General features: G+C 41.7%; 1 protein-coding gene and 1 long non-coding RNA gene across 3 annotated transcripts in view; one reads left to right on the plus strand and one right to left on the minus strand.

Moving 5' to 3' along the window:
- Positions 1-5,844, plus strand: part of LOC136581639 (uncharacterized) — a 54,653-nt gene extending 48,809 nt beyond the window's left edge. The window contains exon 3 of the long non-coding RNA XR_010787076.1: positions 5,497-5,844. This is a non-coding gene — a long non-coding RNA (uncharacterized lncRNA). The remainder of the gene's footprint in view (positions 1-5,496) is intronic.
- A 7,503-nt stretch (positions 5,845-13,347) lies between these two features.
- RIN1 (Ras and Rab interactor 1) overlaps positions 13,348-25,070 on the minus strand; it is a 34,179-nt gene continuing 22,456 nt past the window's right edge. Inside the window, exons 8-11 of one of the 2 annotated variants that reach the window (XM_066582258.1) lie at positions 23,352-23,657; positions 17,782-17,913; positions 15,846-15,982; positions 13,348-14,729 (exon numbers count right to left, since the gene is read on the minus strand). In XM_066582258.1, coding sequence (XP_066438355.1) covers positions 14,415-14,729; positions 15,846-15,982; positions 17,782-17,913; positions 23,352-23,657 — 890 coding nt within the window. In that variant the 3' untranslated portion in view covers positions 13,348-14,414. Of the gene's footprint in view, positions 14,730-15,845; positions 15,983-17,781; positions 17,917-23,351; positions 23,658-25,070 lie in introns of both variants that reach the window. The other variant, XM_066582257.1, reaches the window with a different exon arrangement.

Below are 25,070 nucleotides of genomic sequence, written 5' to 3' on the forward strand. Positions count from 1 at the left end.
AGTTAAAGTCACTACAGCTGCGTAATACTTCTAGTTTATTACAAATCAATAGACATTTTACGCTAACTAATTATCATGTCTACTACACTATCAAAATAGGTCTGGCGTGCCAGGGGATGACAACCCAGCACCTGCTGTAATAGTGGGAACCGAAGAAACCATGGCACATAAATGGTTGACAGAGGAAGGGGGCTCCCTCAGTCACCCATCAGACCCCCGCAATATGATCGTGGTGTCCCAATGGATTGCTATGGCACCCAGAGGCTTTACTCTGGCTAATTTACATAGTATAGCAGTGTATTATAAAGCCTAAGGCCGCCTGCAGGCGACTGGGACAGATCCCCTGCGAGAAATCTCGCAGCGGGACCCAACCCGCGCCACTGCAGGAACCAGTGCGGATCTTACCTTCTCCCGCAGCTTCGGCTCTGTGATGTGCCAGTTGCCAGTCAGCCGGTGCATGTGCAGAGCAGAGCCGGGCGTGACATTTCTGTACGGGTCTCTGTGAGACCCGCACAGAAATAGAGCATGCCGCGGTTTGTTTTCCACGTGTGATTTCACGCGGACAAATCGCGGTCGTCTGCCTAGGATTGCGTTTTGCAATGCAATCCTATGCAGGCAGGGGCGAAAATTCTGCGGGAAATCCCGCCACAGAATTTCTGCCCATGTGCAGGGGGCCTAAAGTATAGTAGTGTATCATAAGAATAATGGAAAGTGGTGAAATTCACATCCCACAAAGTAAAAGATAGTAAAAAATAAAATAAAGCCAAAACCTCACTTTTTTTCCCTTAGGTATAAGCGTCTTTATGTGCGCATTTGCACCCCGTAGTTGTGCAATTGGTGTTGCGTATTTGCGTGTCTTAAGGTCCATTTACATGGATCATTTTGCATAAACTATTAAGTAGCTACTGAGCTACTTAATAGCTTTTTAGCGTGCAAATGAAGCCTTTAGCTTATCGCTCCGTGTAAATGGGCCTTTACTGTACTTTTTGCATGTAAAAAAAACACACAACTTTGCTCCTATTCATTAAAATGGGCAATTAGTGTAATTAGTTCAATATCTGCTCTTTCTCTGTGCAAATACGCAGGAGAATAGAGCACGCTGTTGGGGGGTTTTATCAAAGAAAATGTGTGCCCAAAATACGCTTGTGAGAATGAAACAACGGAAATCAAGGGGTTCTGTTCACTGCATATTGCGCTCGCAAATTTTTCATGTGTAATACGTTGCGCAAATAAGTCCATGTGAATCTGGCCTAAGTGTATTAAAAAAAACAAACACACAATAAAAAACTATTGCCATGTTTGTAATGACCCAAGTAAAAACGTGGTACGTTATTTAACTCGCACAGTGCAAGCTGAGAAAAAAAATACAAAAACCATGGAGAATATAGCTAATTTTGCCCATTCCCCTTACAAAAAACAGAAAACAATCAAAAAGTTGTATTGAACAAAAGATGATACCATTAAAAAGTACGACAGTATCGCAAGAAATTAAAAAACCCTCACACAGCACCATTGACGAAAAAAGAAAAATGTTAGTGGCCTATGAATGTGGTAATAGGAAAAAATATATATATATTTATTTTTGTTAAAAAGGGCAAAAATATTGCAAAAAAAAGCTATATAAATTTGGCATAGACTTATTCATACTGACCCACAAAAACATATTGAATAAAAAATGTATCAAAATGTTATATGTTCACAAAAATTGGGTAAATGAAGACTAGAGCTCAGGGCTTATTCAGATGTGCGTATATCGGCCAGGTTTTCATGCTTGGCTGATATACGCTTTCCCTCTCTGCAGGGGGCCAGGGCAAGAGCAGTGCACTGAGCTCCCGCCCCCTCTCTCCGCCCCTCACCAATATTTGCAATGGGATGGGAGGAGTGGGCAGAACTTAGCTCCACCCCTGCCCCTCCCATTGCAATTAGTGGCGAGGGGCGGAGAGAGGGTGGAGAGGGGGTCGGGAGCTAAGTGCACTGCTCCTGGCCCGGCCCGCCTCCTCGACGAGAAAACCTGGCCAATATACGCACGTGGGAATAAGCCCTCATCCTGTAAAAAACAACCCTTCCAGAGTGTGGGTAGATGGATAATAATGTTTTCTGACACTTTTTCTGACACAAAAGTATTTTCAGTGTGCAAAAATAAAAAACATAAGAAAAACTGTATAAATTTAGTATAATCGATATTGTCCATTCTGCATGTAAAAATATAAAAATAAAAAAAACAATGGCGGAATTTCATTCTTTTTCAAAATCCCCCTAAAAAAATGAATACAAGTTATACAGTACATTATATGCACCCAAAATGATGCCAATAAATAAATAGAACTTGTGCTGCGAAAACAGCCCTCCTATGGCTATGTTAGTGGAAAAGTTAAAAAGTAGTGTTCTCTCACACAAGCATTTTTTACAGTGTATTACACTAAGGTTTTGCCAGCGCAATACGCGGTAACTAACTTACATTACTTTCAACTGTGCCTGTCGCACTCAGCGTGCAGGATGCGCCCACAAATAAGAGCACATACATGCTAAAATAGTGTGTGGGGATTTGTCGGCACGCAGGAGAAAACACTCATTTGAGAGAGCCCTAATGGCTCCTGCAATGCAACACTAAAAAAAAAATGAAAAATTGGTTGGTCATTTGGGCATAAAATGGACCCTTCACTAAGGGGTTAACATAAACTGGATACATTTTGTTATTACATATGTAATATTACCAGTGCATTTGCATGTATGGAAAGAAAAGTTACAATTATTTTGTCCGTTGTTCGCCTTTTCAAACTCGCTGCTATTTTTTAACATTACTGAACAAGTACAAATTTATCAAAAATCTACCTAAAAACAGCAATTTGGGGACTTCCAAGGGAAATATTGCCTAAGACATGTAGTTCTACAGCTTCATTGCATTATTGCTGCCTCTAATTTTGCTGCAGCGTGTAGAATGATAAGCCCAGACAGAGGAGCTTAGTGGAAAGTCACAGTTATCCTCCCCTCCCTCGTCTTGTTTGTCTTTTGTTAACTTTCAGAACTGCAACCAAGCAGTGTGGTTACATCAGAAAAGGCCAGATCACAGTGACTTGACTGCAGGAGAGCTCAAAGCCTGCTTCATATTACCAGGATGGGCACCGCAACCTGATGTTGAACGTTATTGATGTCATTTGGACTTTCCAAATTTACAAAAGTGTCTTAGTTCTGTTTCCAGTCACTCTTCACACGTGTTTTGGACCTATACCCCTGTACGACCTCATCATGTTGCTGAGCAAAGTTCATTACAACTTCCTGGAGCTGAGAACTCTATGAAGCTGTAATCTGCAGGAGAATCAATTGGCCTAATAGGTGTTCCCAGTTATACATGATGTCACCATAATCTTATTGTCAAACTCTAAAGTTTTCCTAATGTCTTAATTTTGGCTTTATTTATCATATTTTAAAAAACCAAAACGTTTATTCTCATACAATGTAGTACAAATATACAAAGGAGGAGACATCAGCAGTATTTTGTAAACTTCAGTCATCAGAACTTTTGAACTCTCTGCGTCTATTAGAGCTACATATACCCTTTTATCCCCCCCCCCCCCCCCCAAATAACAAAACCCAAGATACCAAACCTGAGAAATCATAGTAACTAAACATAAAACCACAACAGTTTTACCCACAATACGAGTGTCGCTGCACATTCAGCATCCTTGCGCCTAGAGAGGAATGAGAAAGAAGAGACCTTCAAGTTGCCCCTGACCGAGAGGTTAGTCAGCTAAGTCTGATGCGGTATTAGGTAAGTTAACCCATCGGCCCCATATCCTAGCAAATTTGGCAGGGCAACCTTGGGCCATCTATGTCAGTTTATCTAGAGGGAAGACCCTATTTACTTTGTGTTGACAAGCAGCCCTAGTAGGTTTTTTGGGTGTTTCCAGTTGAGCAGCACCACTTTTTTAGCATAAGAGAACAGCAATTTGTATAGAGTGCGTGTTACTGTGTCTACTGGAATGCCTTCCACAAGGCCAAAGATACAAATTTCAGGATGCAGGATGCGCAGCGCCCCTAGGTGCGTCTCCGTAAATTCGAACCATCCCTCCAATATGTCTGTAAAACATAAATTCGAACCATCCCTCCAATATGTCTGTAAAACATGACATTCCAAAAACATAAGCATGATTGTGCCCACACTCATCATTCATCTTGGACAGTCTGCATTGGGAATTAGGCCCATGGTACACAAGCGAGTGGGAGCATAATAGATTCTGTGCAGGAACCTATCTCGTGCACTAACCAAAGTCCTAGAAAACCCCTTGAAGAAAAAGTATTTTTGACCACTCAATATTTTGAGTTAAGCATGTGCAAAACAGCAAGGTATTCCAAACATCTAAAGTGCTGACCCTGTGGGTTAGGATCCATTGTAGATGCTGTAAAAATTATGTCTTCGAACCACGGCAGTTGCCATGAAATAAGGCTGCCTTTATACGACTGGGTTGGATTCCATATGCGGGATTCCGCAACGGAATCCGACCCTGCGCCTAGCCGGTGACCCTGCATACCTGTAATTTCTTGTCGTGTGCAGGCGGCCCTCTGTACTGTGGATGGTCTGGCTGGTGAGCCATCGGACATGCACAGTACAGATTTTCCTGTCCCGTCACTAGGTGATGACACGGGTCCTGCAACCTTTTTCCGCAATGTCAATTGCGGAAGGGCCGCAGATTAGACAGCTTCCATTGACTTTAATAGAAGCCGTCCGTGTGGAGCCCACACGTAACTAGAGCATGATGCGATTTTTCCTCCACGGGTGAAAATCTGCAGTTGCTGTCCGCTCGTGTGAGCGAACATGCGTATGCTCCATTGGTTTGAATTGGTGTGGCATAATGTGGATTGTCCATGCGTCAGATGATTGCAGATTCCGCTATTCAAATCCGGTCATGTGCAGCCAGCCTTAGTATTGAAATTGTTCTGCAGGAATATTGCGGACAGGAGAGCTACTTAAATTACATAGAGGTATTGACATGCTCTGCACAGCTGACAAGAAGGGTTCATCAATTCAGGCTGGTTGTTGCAAATTCTGACTTTCCAATCAGCATGGTGCAACAGAAATCTGGATTCATTTGACCGGGCAATGTTTTATGATTGCTCCTTTTTTGGCAACTGGAGTCTTGCTTTCTGTTTCTCAATGGTACTCAAACTGGTCATCTGCTGTTATAGGCCATCTGTGCTAAGATACAGCAACTTGTAAATTCGAATGCATTAGTCACAATAGTTGGTTCTCCAGCATTGTGCTTGACTACAATTTGCTTGACTGAACTAACCAACATCTAAGCATTGGTGGTTCAGTGCTCACCTGCTACATGGGAGGCCCAGGTTTGATTCCTGGCCAATGCAGGGTGCCACATTCTCTGGGACTATAGCAAAAGAACAGTCAAAGATGCTTACATGATGAAAATGGTGAATTGGTTAAGAATGATGTTGAGAAGGCTGAACTATTAAAATTCTTGTCTTGTATCTGTTTTCTCTCAGAACATCAACTGATCTTCCCTGAGCTATTGGGGAAATAAAAGAATGTGGGCTATCTATAAGCAGAGAGATGGTGATGGAACTCTCAGCTAACTTAAATGAATTCAAGTTTCAAGGTCCAGATGAATAACATCCTAGAATACTAAAGGAAGCAGCAGAAGGTAACTGAAGAATAGAAGTCCCAGAAGATTGGAAGAGGGCCAATGTTGTCCCTATCTTCAAAAAAGGGAAGAAGGTGGATCCAGGAAACTACAGGCCTGTGAGCTTGACTTCTATACTGCGAAAGGTCTTTGAACAAACTATTAAACAGCATGTATGCAAGCACTTGAATAAAAATGGAGTAATTAACCAGAGCCAGCATGGGTTTGTAACAAACGAGTCATGCCAGACGAATCTAATTTCCTTTTTATGTCAGAATCACCGACTGGGTTGATCAGGGAAATGCGGTGGATATAGTATATCTTGACTTTAGTAAAGCATTTGACAAAGTATCCCATACCATACTTATTTAAAAAAATGACCAAATATAAGATTGACAAGGCAACTGCTAGGTGGATTCACAACTGGCTGAGTGATCGTACTCAAAGAGTGGTCATAAATGGCTGCACATCCAAGTGCAAGAATGTATCAAGTGGGGTACCACAAGGCTCTGCCCTAGGCCCAGTGGTGGTCAACATTTTTATAAATGATCTGGAGGAGGGAACTGATGGGAAACTGATCAAATCTGCCGACGACACAAAACTAGGAAGGATAGCTAACACTAGAGAAGAAAGAGAGAGGATTCAAAAAGATCGAGAAAAGCTTGAACAATGGAAGGCGACTAACAGAATGGTATCCAACAAGGACAAATGCAAAGTCCTACATCTGGGCAAGAAAAATGAAAAAAAAACACGTACAAAATGGGAGGAATTGGGCTAAGCATCAGCACACGTGAAGAAGACTTTGGTATACTAAGGGCTCAGTCACACGGGCGTTTTGATGCACGAATTTTTGTGCGCATAACGCATGCATTTAAAAATTCGTGTGACCGAAGTGGGCAGCATGCAGGAAAACCGGACTTGGCCACATTTTTTCCCCACAAAAAGAGTGCTGCCCGCTATCCCCTGCTGTGGCTGTGACAGCTGCAGCAGGGGATTCCTTGGATGGGAGACCCCTGGATGCTGTAACATCCAGGGGTTTTACTTTTGGTTAATAGGGTCGGTGGCAGTAGCGGTAGCCCCATGGAAAGCAATGGACTCCCTGCAAGCCTTGCAGTGATTTTCGGGGAAGGGCTTTAAATAAAAGCCCTTCCTTGAAAAATCATGCCTAAAAGGTGTAAAAGATAAAAAATATATATATACTCACCTCTCTGCAGCTGCTGGGGCTCAAGCGCTTCTAGCCGGGTCAGTTCAACCAACGCTCCCGGTCGACCATCTCAGATTTCAATGAAACTTTGCACAAAGATAGACCCTGACCCTAAACTAAGAGAGCCAGAATATTAGACTTCAAAGTGCTTTGGTTCACGAGCTACAGGTCTTAATCTAGGGGGTTGTCATGTGATTACAGCACGCAACCTGAAAAAAGTGGCGATTTCAATCCATTGCCAAGCCAATTCCAATGACTCTAGAGCAATGAAACTTCACACACTAGGGGAACTTTTGGTGCTGAATCCAGCTAACCTACTCAGACTGCCACTCTTATCATCATTCTGCCACCATTGCATGTCAAAGTAGCTGAAAAATTCTATCGCGCAAAATAAAATTCATATTTTAAGCAGTAATAACTCATAATCAATGCAATCCAACTCAGCTATGAATTTATCAATGTGTACTCCATAGAAATGTTTCTCATTATTCACATTATGGACCCAAAAGGATGCATAGCTCTTAAGATACGAGTAAAAAATGGCAAAAAACAGTTTTATGCAAATTTTTCCTTTTCAAAGGCGAAAATCGGAATGTACTCCATTTTTTTTTTTCATTTTTGTTCTATTTGAAAGATAATTTTTTGCTCTACAAGATTTGATGTATTTCATTTTGTTACCAGACCTTCTAGAAGGGAAAATATCAATGTCTGTGAAGGTCCTATGCACTCGCGGAGGTCAAATAATAAAATAAGTGTAAGTTTTGCATGGATGTATAATTAGTTTAGAAATCATGAGAAGGTAAATTATTTTTGCAATGAGACAACTTTTTGTGCTCAAGAAACTTATGTGATCAAAAATTGCATGGCGAGTTCAGGTGAGCCACAAGCTTTGGCTTAAGATGGTCAGAATATCATTGAGTGTTGCATAATGATTGTGGTATATTACAGTGATCACTGGGCTTATTTAGCACTCTATCCATATTGGATACTAAGATTATCTAAGGCTAGCATTTGTGTAATAAATAACTATAGTTTACAAGTGACTGATTGTGCACCAGCAAAGATGAAGTGAAAAATGAGCAGAAAGGAAGCGCAACAAGCCAGCTCCCCCACTACTGCACAATGCATCAGAATTGTAGTCCCCCACTACTGCGACAGCATTCAGGGGTTTCACAATCAAAAAACACTGATGCCGCAGTTACCTGCAATTTCAACGATGGTGTGCTATAATTTTCAAGGCAGGCGGTTTTCCGCACGTGAAATTCACATATGTGATTACTGCCGTTGAAAAGCATTGGGTCTATTTAGAGCGATCTTTTTTACGCTCGAAAAAACGCCCTTGTGACTGAAACCTTATAGATCATAGACTGAACATGAGTCAACAATGTGATGCAGCAGCCAGAAAGGCAAAAACAATTCTGGGATGTATTAAGAAAAGAGTCTAGATCACGTGAGGCAATTATCCCCCTCCAGTCTTCCTTAGTCAGACCTCATCTGGAGTAGTGCGTACAGTTCTGGGCACCCCAGTTCAAAAAAGACATAGACAAACTGGAGCAAGTTCAGAGAAGAGTTACCAAGATGGTGAGCGGTCTGCAAATCATGTCCTATGAGAAACAGTGAAAGGATCTGGGAATGTTTAGCTTGCAAAAAAAAATGGCAGAGAGGAGACTTAATAGCTGTCTACAAATATCTGAAGGATTGTCACACTGCACAGGGATCAGCCCTATTCTCATTTGCGCAAGGAAAGACTAGAAGCAATGGGATGAAACTGAAAGGGAGGAGACACATTATATATTAGAAGAAACTTTCTGACAGCGAGGGTGATCAATGAGTGGAACAGGTTACCACAGGAGGTGGTGAGTTCTCAGTCAATGAAAGTGTTCAAAAAAAGGCCGGACAAATATCTTTCTGGGATGATTTAGTGAATCCTGCACTGAGCAGGGGGTTGGATCAGATAACCCTGGAGGTCACTTCCAACTCTACCATTCTATGATCTGTTCGTCAGATTGATTTCTAACATTCTCCTCTGACAACTTTTGTCAACAAACGGTTTACGTCCACGGGATGCCCTTTTACGTAGTAACATAGTATGTTAGGCTTAAAAAAGGCATATGTCCATCCAGTTCAGCCTATTACTCCCCCTCCCCCTCAAATGTTGATCCAGAGAAAGGCAAAAAATCTCAGTGAGGTAGAAGCCAATATTCCTCATTTAAGGGAAAAATGTGTATTCTCAACTGTAGTCTGGCAATCAGAATAATTCCTGGATCAAGAACCCTTCTGAAGTAATTAGTAAATATAACATATATTATTGCAATGCTTTCGCCTCATGCACATGGGCAGATTTTTGCTGCGGAATCCGGAGCGGGTGTCCACTTCCAGGTTCCGCCGCAATAACCCTCCATAGCATGCTATGGAAAAATGATTTTTCATGCACATGAGCGGAAACCAACTGTGGTTTCCGCTTGCAGATGAATAATTGCAGCATGCTCCAATTTCCTGCGGTTCCCGCATGGATGACTTCCATTGCAGTCAATGAAAGCCATCCGATCCGCAGCCTGTCCACAACTGACATTACTACGGACCATTTGCAGTACAGAGAAGCCAGCAGAAGACAGGTCCGTGCAGACACCAGCGAAGATGACAGGTAGGCAGGGTCACCCGCCGCTGTCAGGGCCAGATTTCCTGCAGGATTCTGCAGATGGAATCTGGACCTGCCACGTGCATGAGGCATCCAGGCCCCTCTTGGACTCTTTAATTGAAGTTATCGTCACCACATCCTCAGGCAGAGAATTCATTATTCTCACTGCTTTCACAGTAAAGAACCGCCTTCCATGTTGATGTAGAAACCTCCTTGCCTTTAGAATTTAGAGGATGTCACCTTGTAACAGTCGAAGTCCTGGGCACAAATTGATCTTTGGAGAGATCTCTGTATTGTCCCCTGATATATTTATAAATAATTATTAGGTCTTTTTTTCTAAACTAAATAACCCCAATTTTAATAACTTCTCTGGATATTGTAGTCCGCCTATCATGGTGAGAGTAGAGGGAGAGATAGGGGGGCCCCGAGAGATCCTGCCTCTATCACTTATTGTCACAGATCGACTATTCAGAACGCTCTCACCACTGTGAACACTTGTCACGGCAGGGCCTTGATCACTCACCCTAATGGAATTGCAAGCGTGAAGTCATTAAATACAGGCGGATTTGTATCCAGCTTTCCCAAGATTATGCATGCATGCTTCCAAATGAAGGCTCAAATCACCACCTGATCTGGTCTAACGGCTCCAGCACTCTACAATTCCCATACACACACGCTGCCACCACCAGCTTTTGTTTCCTCAGGTAAGCTGAAACCCACATTTATGAATTATGGACACAATTTTTGGAGTTTTAAAAGGGACAAGGTTTGACTAATAAATTGCAGATTTATTCTAGAAAAAAGACTTGCAGTGCTAAATATTTATATATATATACAAAAATATACACAAAAGGATGTTACAGTGGAGATAAAAATTTACAGGCATATGCAACAGACAGTACTTAAAATAAATAGGGAAGAAAATAACAGAAAGATATCAGATTTGGGATGTTCGGCCCAAGGTTCTAAATTGTGTGGAGTCGCAGGAAGCAATGGGAAAGTCCTTATGCTGCAGCATATCTCCAAAAGTGTGACATCCGGCCTCTCTGAGCCCCTAGTTTTAAAAGTTCCCCCAGAACACACCTCTCCCATCTCCTCTGAGGTCATTCAGAGAAGGGAGGGGTAAATGTGTCGTATATGTGAAAAAACATAATTTTCCTATTTTGGCCATATCTCCTCTGATCAGGAATATATGCTTGGCATATTTACGGTCATGATTTTATCTACTCAGTGATATCAAACACGTAAATTATTACCCAGCTACATGGATACGCCATTTGGAAGTGTACTGGGCCCTGCACCCCAATAACTTTAGATGCATTTTGTTAAGCTGGCCCACCCGATTCTGAAAATATAATTCTTATCAGGGTAGGACTTTCACACGACCAATAATGCTTATTAAAATATTTTTCCCTAATTTGAATTTCGGAGCCAGAACATCTGTGAGAATCCATGCACCTAGTTGAATAATTTTCCGTAGACTTCATTTACAAGTAAATGATCACACAATGTGGTTTCCTCATGCTAATTCCAACACAAACCGACAGCTGGGGACATGAGCAAAGAAGAAAGGAAGGGTCTTGTTTACATCACAGCTCTTACCCAAGGTAAGGTAAGCACAGTTGACTTTCTAAATGCGAATATTCAAGAGACAGGAGTGAGGAAATGAGTGAAAGGTCAACTGAAACTACAAATGCAATCTAATAAACAAAATGGATAACACGCAGTAAAATGGCTGACACCCCACCAGTATATATCACACCGCCCATTCCATTTATTAGTTTACTTGCCCGCCTTTGAACCCACTAAAGCTCTGATCCACCCCATGATTCTATTAGCCTTGGCAGCAGCTGCCTGACACTGGTTGTTCCAGTTAACTAAAACCCCCCAGTTCTTTTCCATATCGATGTTACCCAGTGGTTTCCCATTTAGCATGTAATGGTGACATGCATTTCCCTGCCCATGTTCAGAACCTTACATTTATCAATGTTAACTGTCATTTGCCATTTTTCTGCCCAAGCCCCCAACTTATCCAGATCCATTTGCAACAGCATTCTGTCCTCTCTTTACATACTTTTGTATCATCTGCAGATATTGATGTATTACTGTGCAATCTTTCTAACAGGTCATTAATAAATATATTAAAAAGAATAGGGCCCAATACTGCCCCCTGTGGTACCCCACTAGTAATACCCAATCAGATAATGTACCATTAATAGCAGCCTTCTGGTTTCTATTACTGAGCCAGTTACTTACACACATTCTCACCTAGACCGAGCATTCTTATTTTATATACCAATTCTTTATGCGGCATAGTATTAAATGCTTTGGAAAAGTCCAGATACACAAGATCCAATGATTTTCCCCAGTCCAGTCTAGAACTTACCCTCTCTTAGAAGCTGATCAGATTGGTTTGACACGAGTGACCCCTCATAAACCCATGATAATATGGAGTTATAGAGCTATTTTCCTTGAGGTACTTCAGGATAGCTGGAGTACTTCAAGGAATATGGCTCTATAACTCTGTATTAGCATCTCTTAGAAACCCTTCAAACATTTTACCCACAATAGAAGTAAGACTTACCGTCCTGTAGTTTCAAGGTTCGCTTTATGACCCTTTTTGAATATTGGTACCACATTGGTTATGCACCAATCAAGTGGAACAGACCCCGTCACTATAGAGTCCTTAAATATAAGAAATAATGTTCTGTCTATCACATTACCTAATTTCATTAGAACCAGGGGATGTATGCCATCAGGACCCAGTGATTTGTCTATTTTAATCTTTTTAATCATGTCTGCACTTCTCCCTGGGTTAAACTGGTGACATTTTGTGGAGAGTTCATTCTGCATTTCATCTGATATTTCCTTTTCCTCTGTGAAAACACTGGAGAAAAAAGTATTTAATAGTTTTGCTTTATCCTCATCACCCTGTACGATTTTTCCTACATTAGTTATTAAAGGGCCAACACTTTCAATATTAATCTTTTTACTATTTATATAATTGAAGAACAGCTTAGGGTTAGTTAGTTAGTTAGTTAGTTAGTTAGTTAGTTAGTTAGTTAGTTAGAGATTGGGACAGTCTTCTCTGTCTCCACCTCTTCTGCTTTTACCTGACGGTTGTTAGTGCTCTCTACCTTCTTGTTTTAGTATGAACTTCTCACAGTAAGTATTTAAGATGTTTTTAAACATTTCCCATTTATCGTCTGTATTCTTATTTTGAGAACATTGTCCCAGTCAATAAAGTTAAAGACATCTCTGAGTGATCGAACGTTTCCCTTCCTAAAGTTTAGCATTTAGAAAATCAAGTTGAAATTTATTATTTCATAGTCACTATTTCCCAGGTGTTTCTCAACTTACACCCCTGTTATTCTGTCAGGTCTGTTGGTTAATATTAACTCCAAAATTTCCGTCCCTCTAGTTGCGTCCTGTACAAGTTGGGTAAGGTAATTATCTTTTGCCATTGACAGAAACTTGTTACCTTTATGAGATCTGCAGTTTTCAGCTTCCCAGTTTATTTCCAGATAGTTAAAGTCCCACATAATAATTACCTCACTGTGATTTGCTGCTTCTTCTATTTGCCTCAGTAATAGACTTTCAGTGGCTTCTGTTTTATTTGGTGGCCTATAGAAAGCCCATATGAGGATTTTATCATTTTTTTTCACTCCAAGTATTTCAACCCATAGAGACTCCACATGTTCATCTCCTCCACATAAATCTTCCTACAGTGTGGGCTTCAAACAGGATTTTACATAAAGACAAAACCCTTCCATTTTCCATGTTTTTATGATCTCTTCTGAGCAGTCAGTAAACCTGTGAGTTCAACACCCAGTCACAGCTTTCATCCAACTAGGTCTCAGTTACTCACACTATTTCATAGTTTTTTTTAGACTTTATTACTTCCAGTTCAGCAACCTTATTGGTCAGACTTCTAGCATTAGTCACCATACAGTTTAGAAGGTTTTGTTCATTTTTATATTATGTGTATCCCTATTAACTGTTCTGCCATTTCTAACCTGCTCCACCCCCATTTTCATTACTTCATCCTAGGTCACTGTCTATGCTGTCCTCCCCTTTATCTCTGTGATTGCCCTCCCCCCAGGTCCCTAGTTTTTTATCTGGTTGTTTTTCCTTAGTCGCACCATTCTCTGTATACTCTCCACACCATTGCACGAGAAACCCCCACATGATTGGCAGTGAAATCCTGGCCCTAGCTAGTTTAGCGCCGATAACCAGGCCTCATAGGAAAGTGAAGCAATCTGAGCAACTTCCAATTTAAATGTAGAATCACACTGAAACTCATCCACCAAAAACATACTTGATTTTATGCTGCATTCAAGAGTCACAGGTCTAATTTAAATACACAGAAATTTGAAACTTAATGGGCCAGGCACTCTAATGAAGTGGCCATTTAATGTGTGTCTTATAGCCAATGGAAAGAGTCATATTATCTCTCTAATCAATTGGTACTGCAGACTATAAGTTAATATACACTTATGTAGAGGTAACTCAACAATAAGATTTAGAAATGGGTTTTCCTATAATATTGTAACATGGAAGTACATGGCAAATGACCACATCTTTATAGGGGTTGTCCTGAGATGAGAAACCTACAGCTGTTTCCCAACCACCTCACTGAGTGCTACGGAAACAGCTGAGGCGGTAGTCTTATGCTGTTTATGTAATCCCATTCACGTAAGTGGGTGTTATAGAAATAGTGTAGCACACAGTGCTACGCTGTTTGTATAACTCTTCAATGGGAGTTCTGAAAATGGCTTAATACGGCTGCCTTAGTTGTTTCCAAGGTGGTGAGGAATCAGCTGTAGTTTTTTCATCTTAGCCATGAAATGCAGAGATGGGACAACCCTTTTAAGGTACCATCTCCTACAGTGGAGTATTTGTACATGTAGATAGGATTCTTTGAAAAATCTGTAGCAGATCAAGGATCATCCAACAGATCTTGTGTTAGAGAGTCTTTTGTGCTGTCCCTCTCCTCCAGCCGCTGGTAACAAAAGAAAAAACTGGAACCAGAGTCCCTAAGCTTTGCTTTTATCTCTTGTGGCAATGCATCAGATGGCAGCATTTCTTGATCCCCACCAGAGTGCAGGAAAATGGAGTACTCTCCTGGGTTACAAGGCTTGAACTTGAGGGCACAGAGATGGGTAAGGTCAGCTACAGTCTGTGATGGCTTCAGCAAGATAGTCTTAGTAGTGCAGCCATTAATTGGGTCTTGGTGAGCAACTCGTAGAAAGTTCTAGAAATATAAATGATTATGAAAAGAAGACAACATAAGTTTATAATTTATCTCCAATTTGTTAATAAGTTCTCATATTCCCATTTTCGTTTATACAACACAATTGTTTCTGTTACTTCACAAGAACCTGGTACATTATCCTACCAAAAGTAATTGGATCACCTGAGCAAGAATCAAAAGTAGCATTTATGTACGAATGTTAATACTTAGTGGGACCTCCTTTGGCCCTGATGACATCAGATACTCTCTGTGGCATATTTTCTACTAGTGTCTTATATAGGCACATATATAAAACAGGGTCACATGCCATACAAAAGTTACATTTCCAGACATAACCCAGACATGCAACATGAAAGACACTGACCACATGTAGGCACAAGACGATTGCATTCATGCGTTATGGAGGGACCCCGCTATTCCGGGCCACTACACATGCACCCACTTAGCTGATTGGTCAGGGTCCCGAACGGTGGACCCCAGCTAATCAACTATTGAGGACCTATTCTGATGATAGGTCATCAATAGTATTCCCCTGGAAAACTCCTTTAATTTTGGTAATATAGTGTATATTATATGGCTTTACCTAAGTGTTAACATGAAACCATTACAAATTTGAAGAGAGGACTGGATGTGACTGCCAAAAAAAAACATATTACTGAAGATGACTGTCTATGTAACACGCTGTAACTATTTACTAATTCTACTTTACTGCAACTGTCTTTTATTTATGAAGTCCTTCTTATTAGAGATGAGCGAACCTACTCGGCCGCGCCCCTTTTTCGCCCGAGCGCCGCGATTTTCGAGTACTTCCGTACTCGGGCGAAAAGATTCAGGGGGCGCCGTGGGTGAGTGGGGGGTTGCAGCGGGGAGTGGGGGGGGGAGGGAGAGAGAGAGGGCTCCCCTCTGTTCCCTGCTGCTACCCCCCGCTCTGCCACGCCTCCCTCCGCCCCCCCCCCCCCCGAATCTTTTCACCCGAGTACGGAAGTACTCGAAAATCGCGGTGCTCGATCGAGTAATTACTCGAAACGAGTATATTCGCTCATCTCTACTTCTTATCATTGCATTTCTACCGTAATTTACATATATGTTATAGCTTATACAGTATAAGTGAAATACCTGTAGGTCATTAAGAGATGGAAGACCATGCCTCCGGCGATGCCATTCACGCAACGATAGTCCAGTATCCTGGGGATGAGTGTGTAGTGAGGAAAGGACAGAGAGCGCAGCGGACACACTGGTAAGGTAGTATCCACCTATTAGAGGAAAGAAAAGGATGGAGAAAGTTACTAGCAATTTGTGAACACGTGTTGTGGTGAAGTCAAAAAGACAAAAGAGAGGTCTAAGCACAAGAGTATTGCACTTTAACCCCTATATTTTTTTATGTTTTGCTACTTTAAAAAAATAATTAAAATTTATAAAACAAAAATTGCTTTTCGTCAACTGAATAAATATAAGTTAGACAGGCGGTGAAAATAGAAATAAGGCACAGTAGACCAACAAATGGTAAATGTTTTACTAGTTTGTGTTACAATTTTTTATATCTTATTGTTAAAGGTTAATAAAGAAAATAATGTTAATGTGATTTACGATGTAAGCAAGAAAAAATACTGTACGTAACTGTATGCAATATTTGTTTATAATCTGCAAATAAACAAAGCAAAAAAAAAAATTGCTTTTCGTCGCCATAATCTCAGAACCATAAATTTTTTATTTTTACCTTGACTTGGCTTTATGAAGGCATGTTTTTTGCAGGGCAAGCTGTATTTTTTATGCATACATACATCTTTTTGATCACTTTTTACTCCATTTTTCATGGAGCCAGGGTAACACAAAAAACACATTTCAGCTTTTTTTTTAATGGCGTTCACCATGTGGGATAGATATAGCTATATTTTAATAGTTCAGACTTTATAGACATAGTGATACCAAATACAGTATGTGTGTTTTTTTACTGTTTACATTTTTTAATGGGAAAAGCGGTTTATTGAATTTTTTAAACTATTTAAAAACATTTTATGAAACCTTCTGGCCGGGCTGACACGAGTGGGTCGATTCCGCATGCGGGAGGCTGCAGCGGATTCCGGCTGTGAGCCTGGACGGTCACCCTGTTTACCTCCTATAAATATATTATAATATAAATATATTTTTAGGTTTGCAGGTAGTCATGCACAGTACAGTTTTTCGTTAATTTGTATTTCCTGCCCCATCACTTAGTGCTAACACGGGTTGACATCAATAGAGGCCGACCGCGTGAATTCTAAAGCAAATACAGACTATCCTCGTATCCGCGAGTGTGAACGAAAAAGCATGTCTTTCAATGCCCTTGTTAACCGTGGATCACCAGTGCGGACAGCGATTGCAGAATCTGCAATACAAATCTGCCTGTGTGAGCCTGACCTTTTCTACATTTTTATTTAGTCCCTGTTTTTAAATGGACTTGAATTTGTAGGCAGGGCTTGATAGGCATCCATACATGGCAGCTCCTAGAGCTTTCACATACCCAGCTTGCTGGGGGGTAAAAAGATGGCTGGGGAAGGCAATGGAAAACTACCCCGCAAATACAGTCTGCCAAGAAAACGTCACAATGTGATGTCACCCTAGAAGTCAGTCATGACTCAGTGCTTGCACCAGGGGACTTTACCTTTTATCTAGTAGAAGAGGACACACAAAGTGTTTTCATCAATAGCCTGCAGCCTGGCCCTTGCCTTGGACTAGTGGTTTCTGAACTCTGTGAGCCAGTAATACACGCTCAGGCCTGTTTGGAGATGGGGCCCCTGCAGTGTTGTCAAGAAGACGTGGCCAGGAGGTAGGAAGGGAGGATACATGCTGGTCCATCAGTGCTCCTAGATGCCGTCTCAGCTAGCCCATACATCTGTATATCGTAAATAGACAAACTTGCCAGTTTCCTATATGGAAGTATAGGTTGTACAGAGATGTGTATGCTGCCTATTAGTTTGTAGTGTAAGTGGGTGGGTGGCTGGGGGCCAACTCCTGCTCAGGGCCCACTAGTTATCTCAAGAGCCAGTCTGAGCTTGATGACAGGGATTGTTACCTTCTCCTATGAGAGCATCCTGAGGCAGAAGTTCTGTGGTGTAGTGGATGTCAATTAGAAGGTGGGGAAGGTCACACAGCGCCAAGACATAGCACAGAGCGGGGAGGAACTCATCGGCACCACATGCATCATCTGCTGAAGACAAAATCAAACTTAGAGTCTTTTAAGAATCTTCAGCGGTCAATGCAGAATAATATACGGTATATAGAAATCAGCGGATCCAGCATAATGGTTTGGTAAATAAAATGGTTGTATTATACACGATGCACTGAGACGTGAGGAGAAGGTATATTCTGCACAGGACACCTTGTCCTCATGCAAGACCCGGCAGGAAGATTAGAAAACCTATTCTGTGGGGGAAATATCTGGTTAAACAAATAAAATAAATAGAAGCCAAAGAACAGAGCTCTGTATCCAGGTATGCAGATAGCTAGGACAAATTTCCCTAGCAACACCTCTAGCTGCATATGAGCTACTACTAAAATATACAGAATAAGCTGATTAAACATATTGCAAAAATGCTTCTAATCACCTATTCTCTTATACATTTAAAAAATATTCAGTGTTGGTTACACTTTAACACCTTCTTGACAGGAACCAAACATGTACGCCGTAGCAGGACAGTAGTTCCCACATCTCACCATATTTGTATAGTGCTTGTTTCAGGGGGTTCAGAAACTAGATCCCCAATAATTGTAATTGGATCACAGCTTTAACTCACAGCTGGAATTCCACTGCAGCTGCCAGCTAGCTCTGATCCCAGTCTTTAACCACTACAGATACCTCAGTATATGCAGTCACCCCATCGGTACACCCACATTGGTTACCATAGCAGATGAATGCCAAATAATGGCCTTTGGGTCTGCCATCCATGGTGGCCTGTAGTAGTCACTTTTTTCACTGACCGTAATAGGCCTTAAGCCGGTTTCACACGGCTGAGAAACTCACATGAGATTTGTACGTTGCAATACCCACAAATCTTGCCCGAATGTTAACTGCACTCTTTAGGCCTCATGTCCACGGGGAAAATAATAATTAAAATCCGCAGCGGATCACCCGCGCGCGGATCCGCGCCCCATAGGAATGCATTGACCACCCGCGGGTAGCTAAATACCCGCGGATGGTCAATAAATGTGAATTAGAAAAATCATGGAGCATGAAAAAAAATGGACATGCTCCATTTAGGTGCGGATCACGCTCCGGATGGCCCCATTGATCTCTATGGGGTGCGGGAAATCCGCTGCGGGTGTTAAATGCCATTTATTTGGGTGCGTGAAATCTGCATGCGGATTACAAGTTTGGCTTCTTTTTCAGTGGCCTTGCATTCTTTTTCACGCGCAGATGCAAAAATGCCATCCGCGTGCATACACGCGTGAAAAAAAACGCATCCGCGTGTCATCCGCATGCAATAAAATACTATTTTAAGCTCATCCGCACTGCATCCGCGGCCCAAATCCGCGTTACAAATCCGGAGCAGATTTGATTTTCCCCGTGGACATGAGGCCTTAGAATGGAGTCTTATACATGAGCAATGTTTTTACACACTGCAATAGGGTGCATGAAAAAAATAAAATAAAATAAATAGATGCATGTCCTATCTTTTCGCCTTCCTGGAAACACATCGCCCATCTCATGGGATGTGCACCCGAAGGAGATGTGAGATTTCCAATTGAAAACAATGGGAAACACTTGCCGATCCTCTAACGTAGCTGAAAGCCGCAGCGGGGGGAAACGCTACTTCACAGAAGCGATGGAAGGAGTTTTTGCAAGAGAAAGGCCTGGCATAGGCGTGAAAACAACACGCTGCCGAGTGCAATATTAGGCCAAGTTTCATAGCCCGATATCGTGCTCACCTGTGTGTAAGTAGCCTTAGGGTGCTTTTTGATGAAGCGAGAAATCGCTCATTTGCTCAGGCGTTCAGTTTAAACATACAGATAAATCATTTTTATTTTTAGAGGATCATCCAGTTGTTATAAGTGAATGAGAACGACTGAACGATCAGTATTTAAATGAAGCAAATAGCGGACAAGTCAGCGATGATTACACTGCATGATATCGCTCAAATTCAAACGATGCAGCGATTGTTTCAAACAATTATAATTCCATATAAAAGCACCTTGAGGCCTTAGTCAGACGGGCGTTTTTTCGCGCGATTTGCGCATGCACATGCGTCCGGCGATTTTTTAAAACCATTGCTTTGCAATGGTATCGGACACATGAGCGCTTTTTATGCGCTCGTCCGATAAATTATAGAACAGAAATCGCAGATCGCACCTATCTGCGATCTGCGATTCCTGTTCTCTTCTCTATATGCGCTCAATGGGGCCGACGGCAGCAGCGCCGACTCCATTGAGAACATAAAGAAGACAAATCATTCTTCTCTGCCACAGCTGTAACAGCTGTGGCAGAGAAGAACGATGTTTGCCCATTGAATTCAATGGAGCCGGCAATACAGCCGGCTCCATTGAAAGCAATGGGCTGCCGGCGAGCGCGGAATGAATTGTCGGGAAGGGCTTAAATATATAAGCCCTTCCCTGCAATTCATCCAGAAATGTGTAAAAATTTAAAAAAAAAATATACTCACCTCGTCCCGGCAGACGGAGTTCAGCGCGGCCGGCGGCAGTCCTCCTGAACTGCTCTGAACAGCTGTGAGTAGTATTCAGCAACCGGGGATTTAAAATCCCCGCCTGCTGAATGAGCTGCCTCTAATTGGTCACAGCCTGACCAATCAGAGGCAGATCTCACTCACACACCCATTCATGAATTCATGAATGGGTGAGTGACTGCTGCCTCTCATTGGCTCAGCGCAGGGACCAATCTGATTACTATTATACTAAGCAGCCACTCACCTCAACATGTAATAGGTGTGTGAGTGGTTGTTCATCAGTTAATTGTACCTGTGCAATACTCCATCCATATATCAGTTTGGCTGTCTGCATGCTGAGGGATGTAGTTCTATACCTGCCCTTGTATTTTGTATCAGTATATTACTAAGTATCAGGTTGGGGGGGGGGGAGCTGTATGCTGGAATTTTAATGCAAACGGCACAATAATTTGGATATTGAATTACATAGAGACCTTGACTGTGGCTAAGTACTCTGTCTTGCAGTACTAAATAATGTAGTAATAAAGAATACAATCCGGCACTATGAAATTGACCACTTGGAATTTTAATTGAGTTAGAGTTGGGAAATCTTACTTATCACTTATAAAGGTTGTATTATATTTTAGTTAATGAAGAATAAACTCGTGAACATTTACTCGTCATGACGTTACGACTAGTTTTATAGAAAGACTTGTGCTCAACATTCAACGGATAGGAAATGCTCCCGACATATGTGTATACATAGTAAGGACTTCTATTCCTGCTTGATTCACTTCTAGCTTTACTTAAAAAAAACTGCATGAAAAGTGCTACAAAAACTTGTGTGTAAGGCCTCTTTCACACGGGTGACAGAGATATCTCTGTGAGAAAATTGCAGTGATATTGCATCTGTGTTCTGTGCGATAGTGCTGTGTTTTCTCGTTGTGATATTGCGATTTTGTGTCGCTACAAAGTCCCGCGACTCTGGGAGGTGAGGAGCCTTGAATTATAAGCCCTACCTCGAAAATAAGCCCTTTAAAAAATTGAATACATCACCTAAGAGGCACTGTCTGGCTCTGCAGCACGTCTCCTCTTCAGCTCTGGCAGACTTGCTTGTAGTTTTCAACAAACCCTTCCTGGCTTGGAGGTTTAAAATCCCCGCCTCCAGAAAGCTCTGTCTGTTGGTTCTCGAGCACCGTGACTCAGCTAATCACTACAGTGTTTGATGAACCAATTACAGCCATTCAATGTGATGGCTGTGATTAGTTCATGGAGCGCTGGCTCTGATTGGCTGAGCCACAGCGCTCAAGAATCAATCACAGCCAGCACTTTATGGAGGTGGGCATTTTGAACCTCTAAGCCAGTAAGCGTTTGTTTAAAACTACAAGCAAGTCTGCCGGAGCTGAAGCGGAGAAGTGCGGCAGACCCGACAGCGGCTGTTAGGTGATGTATTCTTTTTTTTTAATGCAGCCAGGGCTTATTTTAGGGCTTTTACAGTAGGACTTTCTATTGCATTTTCGTGTGATGCGATGCAACAGAAAGGAAGGCTCCATAGGAAAACATGCAAAACTTGCAAATCGCATATATATTCAGCAACCTGCAATTTTTTTTCTTGCAATGTAGCAGCCTACAAAACATCGCTAATGTGAAGGAACCCATTGAAAAGCACAGGCTTCACATGCATGCGATTTGTAGCACCGTCGCATCGCAAGAAAATCACACGATTTTGACAACCGTGTGAAACCGGCCTAAGACCGCTCTTATTGCATATTTGGGATTTTCTATTGAAGTCAACGTGCAAATTCTACAACAAATCCATGACTGATAGATGATAGAAATTGGGATGCTGTGCATTTAAAAACCTGCATGGCAGGCGAATTTTCTTTTGATAAGATTTCCACAGCTTGTGGACGAGAAATCTCATCCGTTCGTGTATCACTTTATTACACTGCAGATTTTACCTGCATTAATCTACACACAACCAAATGTGACCCGTGTAGACCTGTCTTTAATGTTTTTAATGAACAATGCAGCAAATTCTGCTGTTTAGGGGTCACATGCAGTTTACGATGATGCCATTCTGTCCAGCATCCAACCATCTGGATATAGAAATGTGTCTTCGTATTGCTGCTCCCATGAAAGTTTCCATGTCAGAAACAAGAGGAGTGGCACACTCAGAAGTAAGGACAGGCAAGTAGTAATAGAAATGGTGCACTGTGAAAATGATCTTTGAGTTTCCTATATATCAGGAGAATGGTTTGCCTTGACCCCTGTTTGGTACTACAGAAAGGGTTATATAAGTAAGACTGGTTGCACACGACCGCAAAGCCCACAGCGGAACCCGACCCTGTGCCCAGCTTTTTTTCTTCTTTTCCTGTACTGCGTATGGTTCGCACGACATGTGCAATACAGTTTTTTTTTGTTTTTTTAAAAATCCTGGCTTTATGGAAGGGCCACGAGTCAGACAGCTTCCATTGACTTCAATGGAAGCCGTCCGTGCGGAATCCGCACAGAAATAGAGCAAGCTATGATTCTTCCTCCGCGAGCGGAAAATCGCGATTGATTTCCGCTCGTGTGGAGGAAAAAGCGTTTTTACATAGCATGCTATGGGCGGTATATGCTGTGGTATCCGGAGGGGGACGCCCGCTCTGGATTACGCAATACAAATTCGCCTACATGTAGCCGACCTTAGAGGTGGCTATCTATGCATGCAGCTCACTGCATTATAATTTATGGGAGATGTGAGATGCTAGGTTATTACCACTACCTTCATAAGAAGTGGAACCTACAGCAGTCAGACATTTTCAGTATAAACTTTTGATATGCCGTACACATCTCAAAAGGTAATACCCCTTTACGTTTTATCGAGACCCTTGAGAATGAGGTCCATAGATAAGGTTGTGCTACCCTAGTGTAGCAATTCAGGTTCACTTCCTTCATTACCTGTCCATGTTAATACTACATATTAGCCATCTATGTATCTTACCATGCAGTGTGTCCATGCTCCTATAAACACCCCTGCAGGCCCGCAGCAACATAAGCACTTTATCACAAGGGGAATATTTTTCCTGCATTCTAAGCAATTTCTGACGAATTTTCTCCAGATCTTGAACCACAGGAGCTTTCAGCTTCACACCAAGAAGAGATGGGCCACCCCTCTTTACTGCTTGAATATTCCTCCCAAGCCTTTCCAGCTCTCCATCTTCCTCCATTCCTCTTTGAATTTCAGAAAGTAGATACGGCCTCAGAGGCTTTAAGGTAAGGCGGTGCAATGACTTTTCTAAGACTCGTTCTGAAGTAAAAAAATATAATTGTGACTTTGCTGTGACATACTGAATGATGTAGACACAACAATTTAAATATTCATGACTGATCAGTATCCAAAACCATGATCAGTTGTCAAGAAAAGATGAGTGCAAAGGCCCTTTTACACGCAAAGATAATCTTTAAAACAAGTGAAAGATTGAAAGATTTAGTGATGTATTTGAATAAAGTGTTAATAGCTGTTAACACTTTATCATCTTCATTTGCATGTAATAGGACATCTAGGAGTTGTTTGCAGAGCCCAGCATGTGTTTAAACACTCTCCTAACTTTGCAAACAGCTGCCAGCAGATTGCATTATTCTCCTAGCAGCTGCCGGCAGATTGTATTGTTCTTCCCGCGGCTGTCATCAGATTATATTATTCTCTCCCGGCTAGGTAAACATGCTGCGGGCATAACATCGTGCAGTCTTCTGAAAGATGAGCGAAATACATTCAAATGGATTAACTAAAATCCATTGTTCAAACGAAAAGTGCACGATGGCAGCGTTTACATGTAACGATTATCGCTTATTTACTGCAGCTTGGACAAATTTTGGGCGATAATTATTGCGTGTAAAAGGGCCTCAAGTCCTCATGCACACAGTAGAGCAACGCACATGATGACTACAGCAGTGCATAGCGGTCCACAGCTCCTTAGTAGGAAGCCATTTGATCTCTCTGTGCTGCTGTGCAGGCTCTGTTGGGGTACTGCATGTAGGAAAGAAGCTGTTCTTCCTTAAAAAACATTTCATGTGACAACTTTGCAGTAGTACCAAACATATTATTCTGATTGCCAGATTGGAGTCAGGAACGAATTTTTTCCCCTTAAATGGGGAAAATTAGCTTCTAACTCATTGGGTTTTGTCCCACAGCTACATTAATGGATCAATAAAAGAGTTCTGATCTTTTTAGCATTGGGGAGACGAAAATGAAAAAAAAAGGGCTGTGTCCTTAAGGGGTAATTTGGTTTTTTGCCATCTTTAAACCTGCTCCAGCTCTGATATGTTCTTCTTGAGTACCGCTTCCATGTCAGTGGTTTTACCCAATGGTTTCCCATTTAGTATGTAATGGTGACATGTATATTTCCTTATTATACTTATGTTCATAGTACCCTGCACCTACTTCTAGCTCCCTTATCTAGCATTTGGCCTTTCTGCTTCCACCGAGAGGTTGTGTATCATGCCCCCTTATCTGTGTCCTACTTCTATTTTTGGTAAGTCAATTAGGCCGTCATTCCCTGTGATTTCGGAATTTTCTCCCTTTTTCTGTGACTTTTTATTATAATTAGAATTCAGTTAAATTAAAGAAACCCTGTCACTTCTTCTAGCATGTTCAATTTAGTAAATACTTGTATTTCCAATGGTATAAAAAAACATTCTGGAGCATCTTTTCTATGATCTC

The sequence above is a fragment of the Eleutherodactylus coqui genome, chromosome 11 (assembly GCF_035609145.1).
Source record: "Eleutherodactylus coqui strain aEleCoq1 chromosome 11, aEleCoq1.hap1, whole genome shotgun sequence".
NCBI classification, from domain to species: domain Eukaryota; kingdom Metazoa; phylum Chordata; class Amphibia; order Anura; family Eleutherodactylidae; genus Eleutherodactylus; species Eleutherodactylus coqui.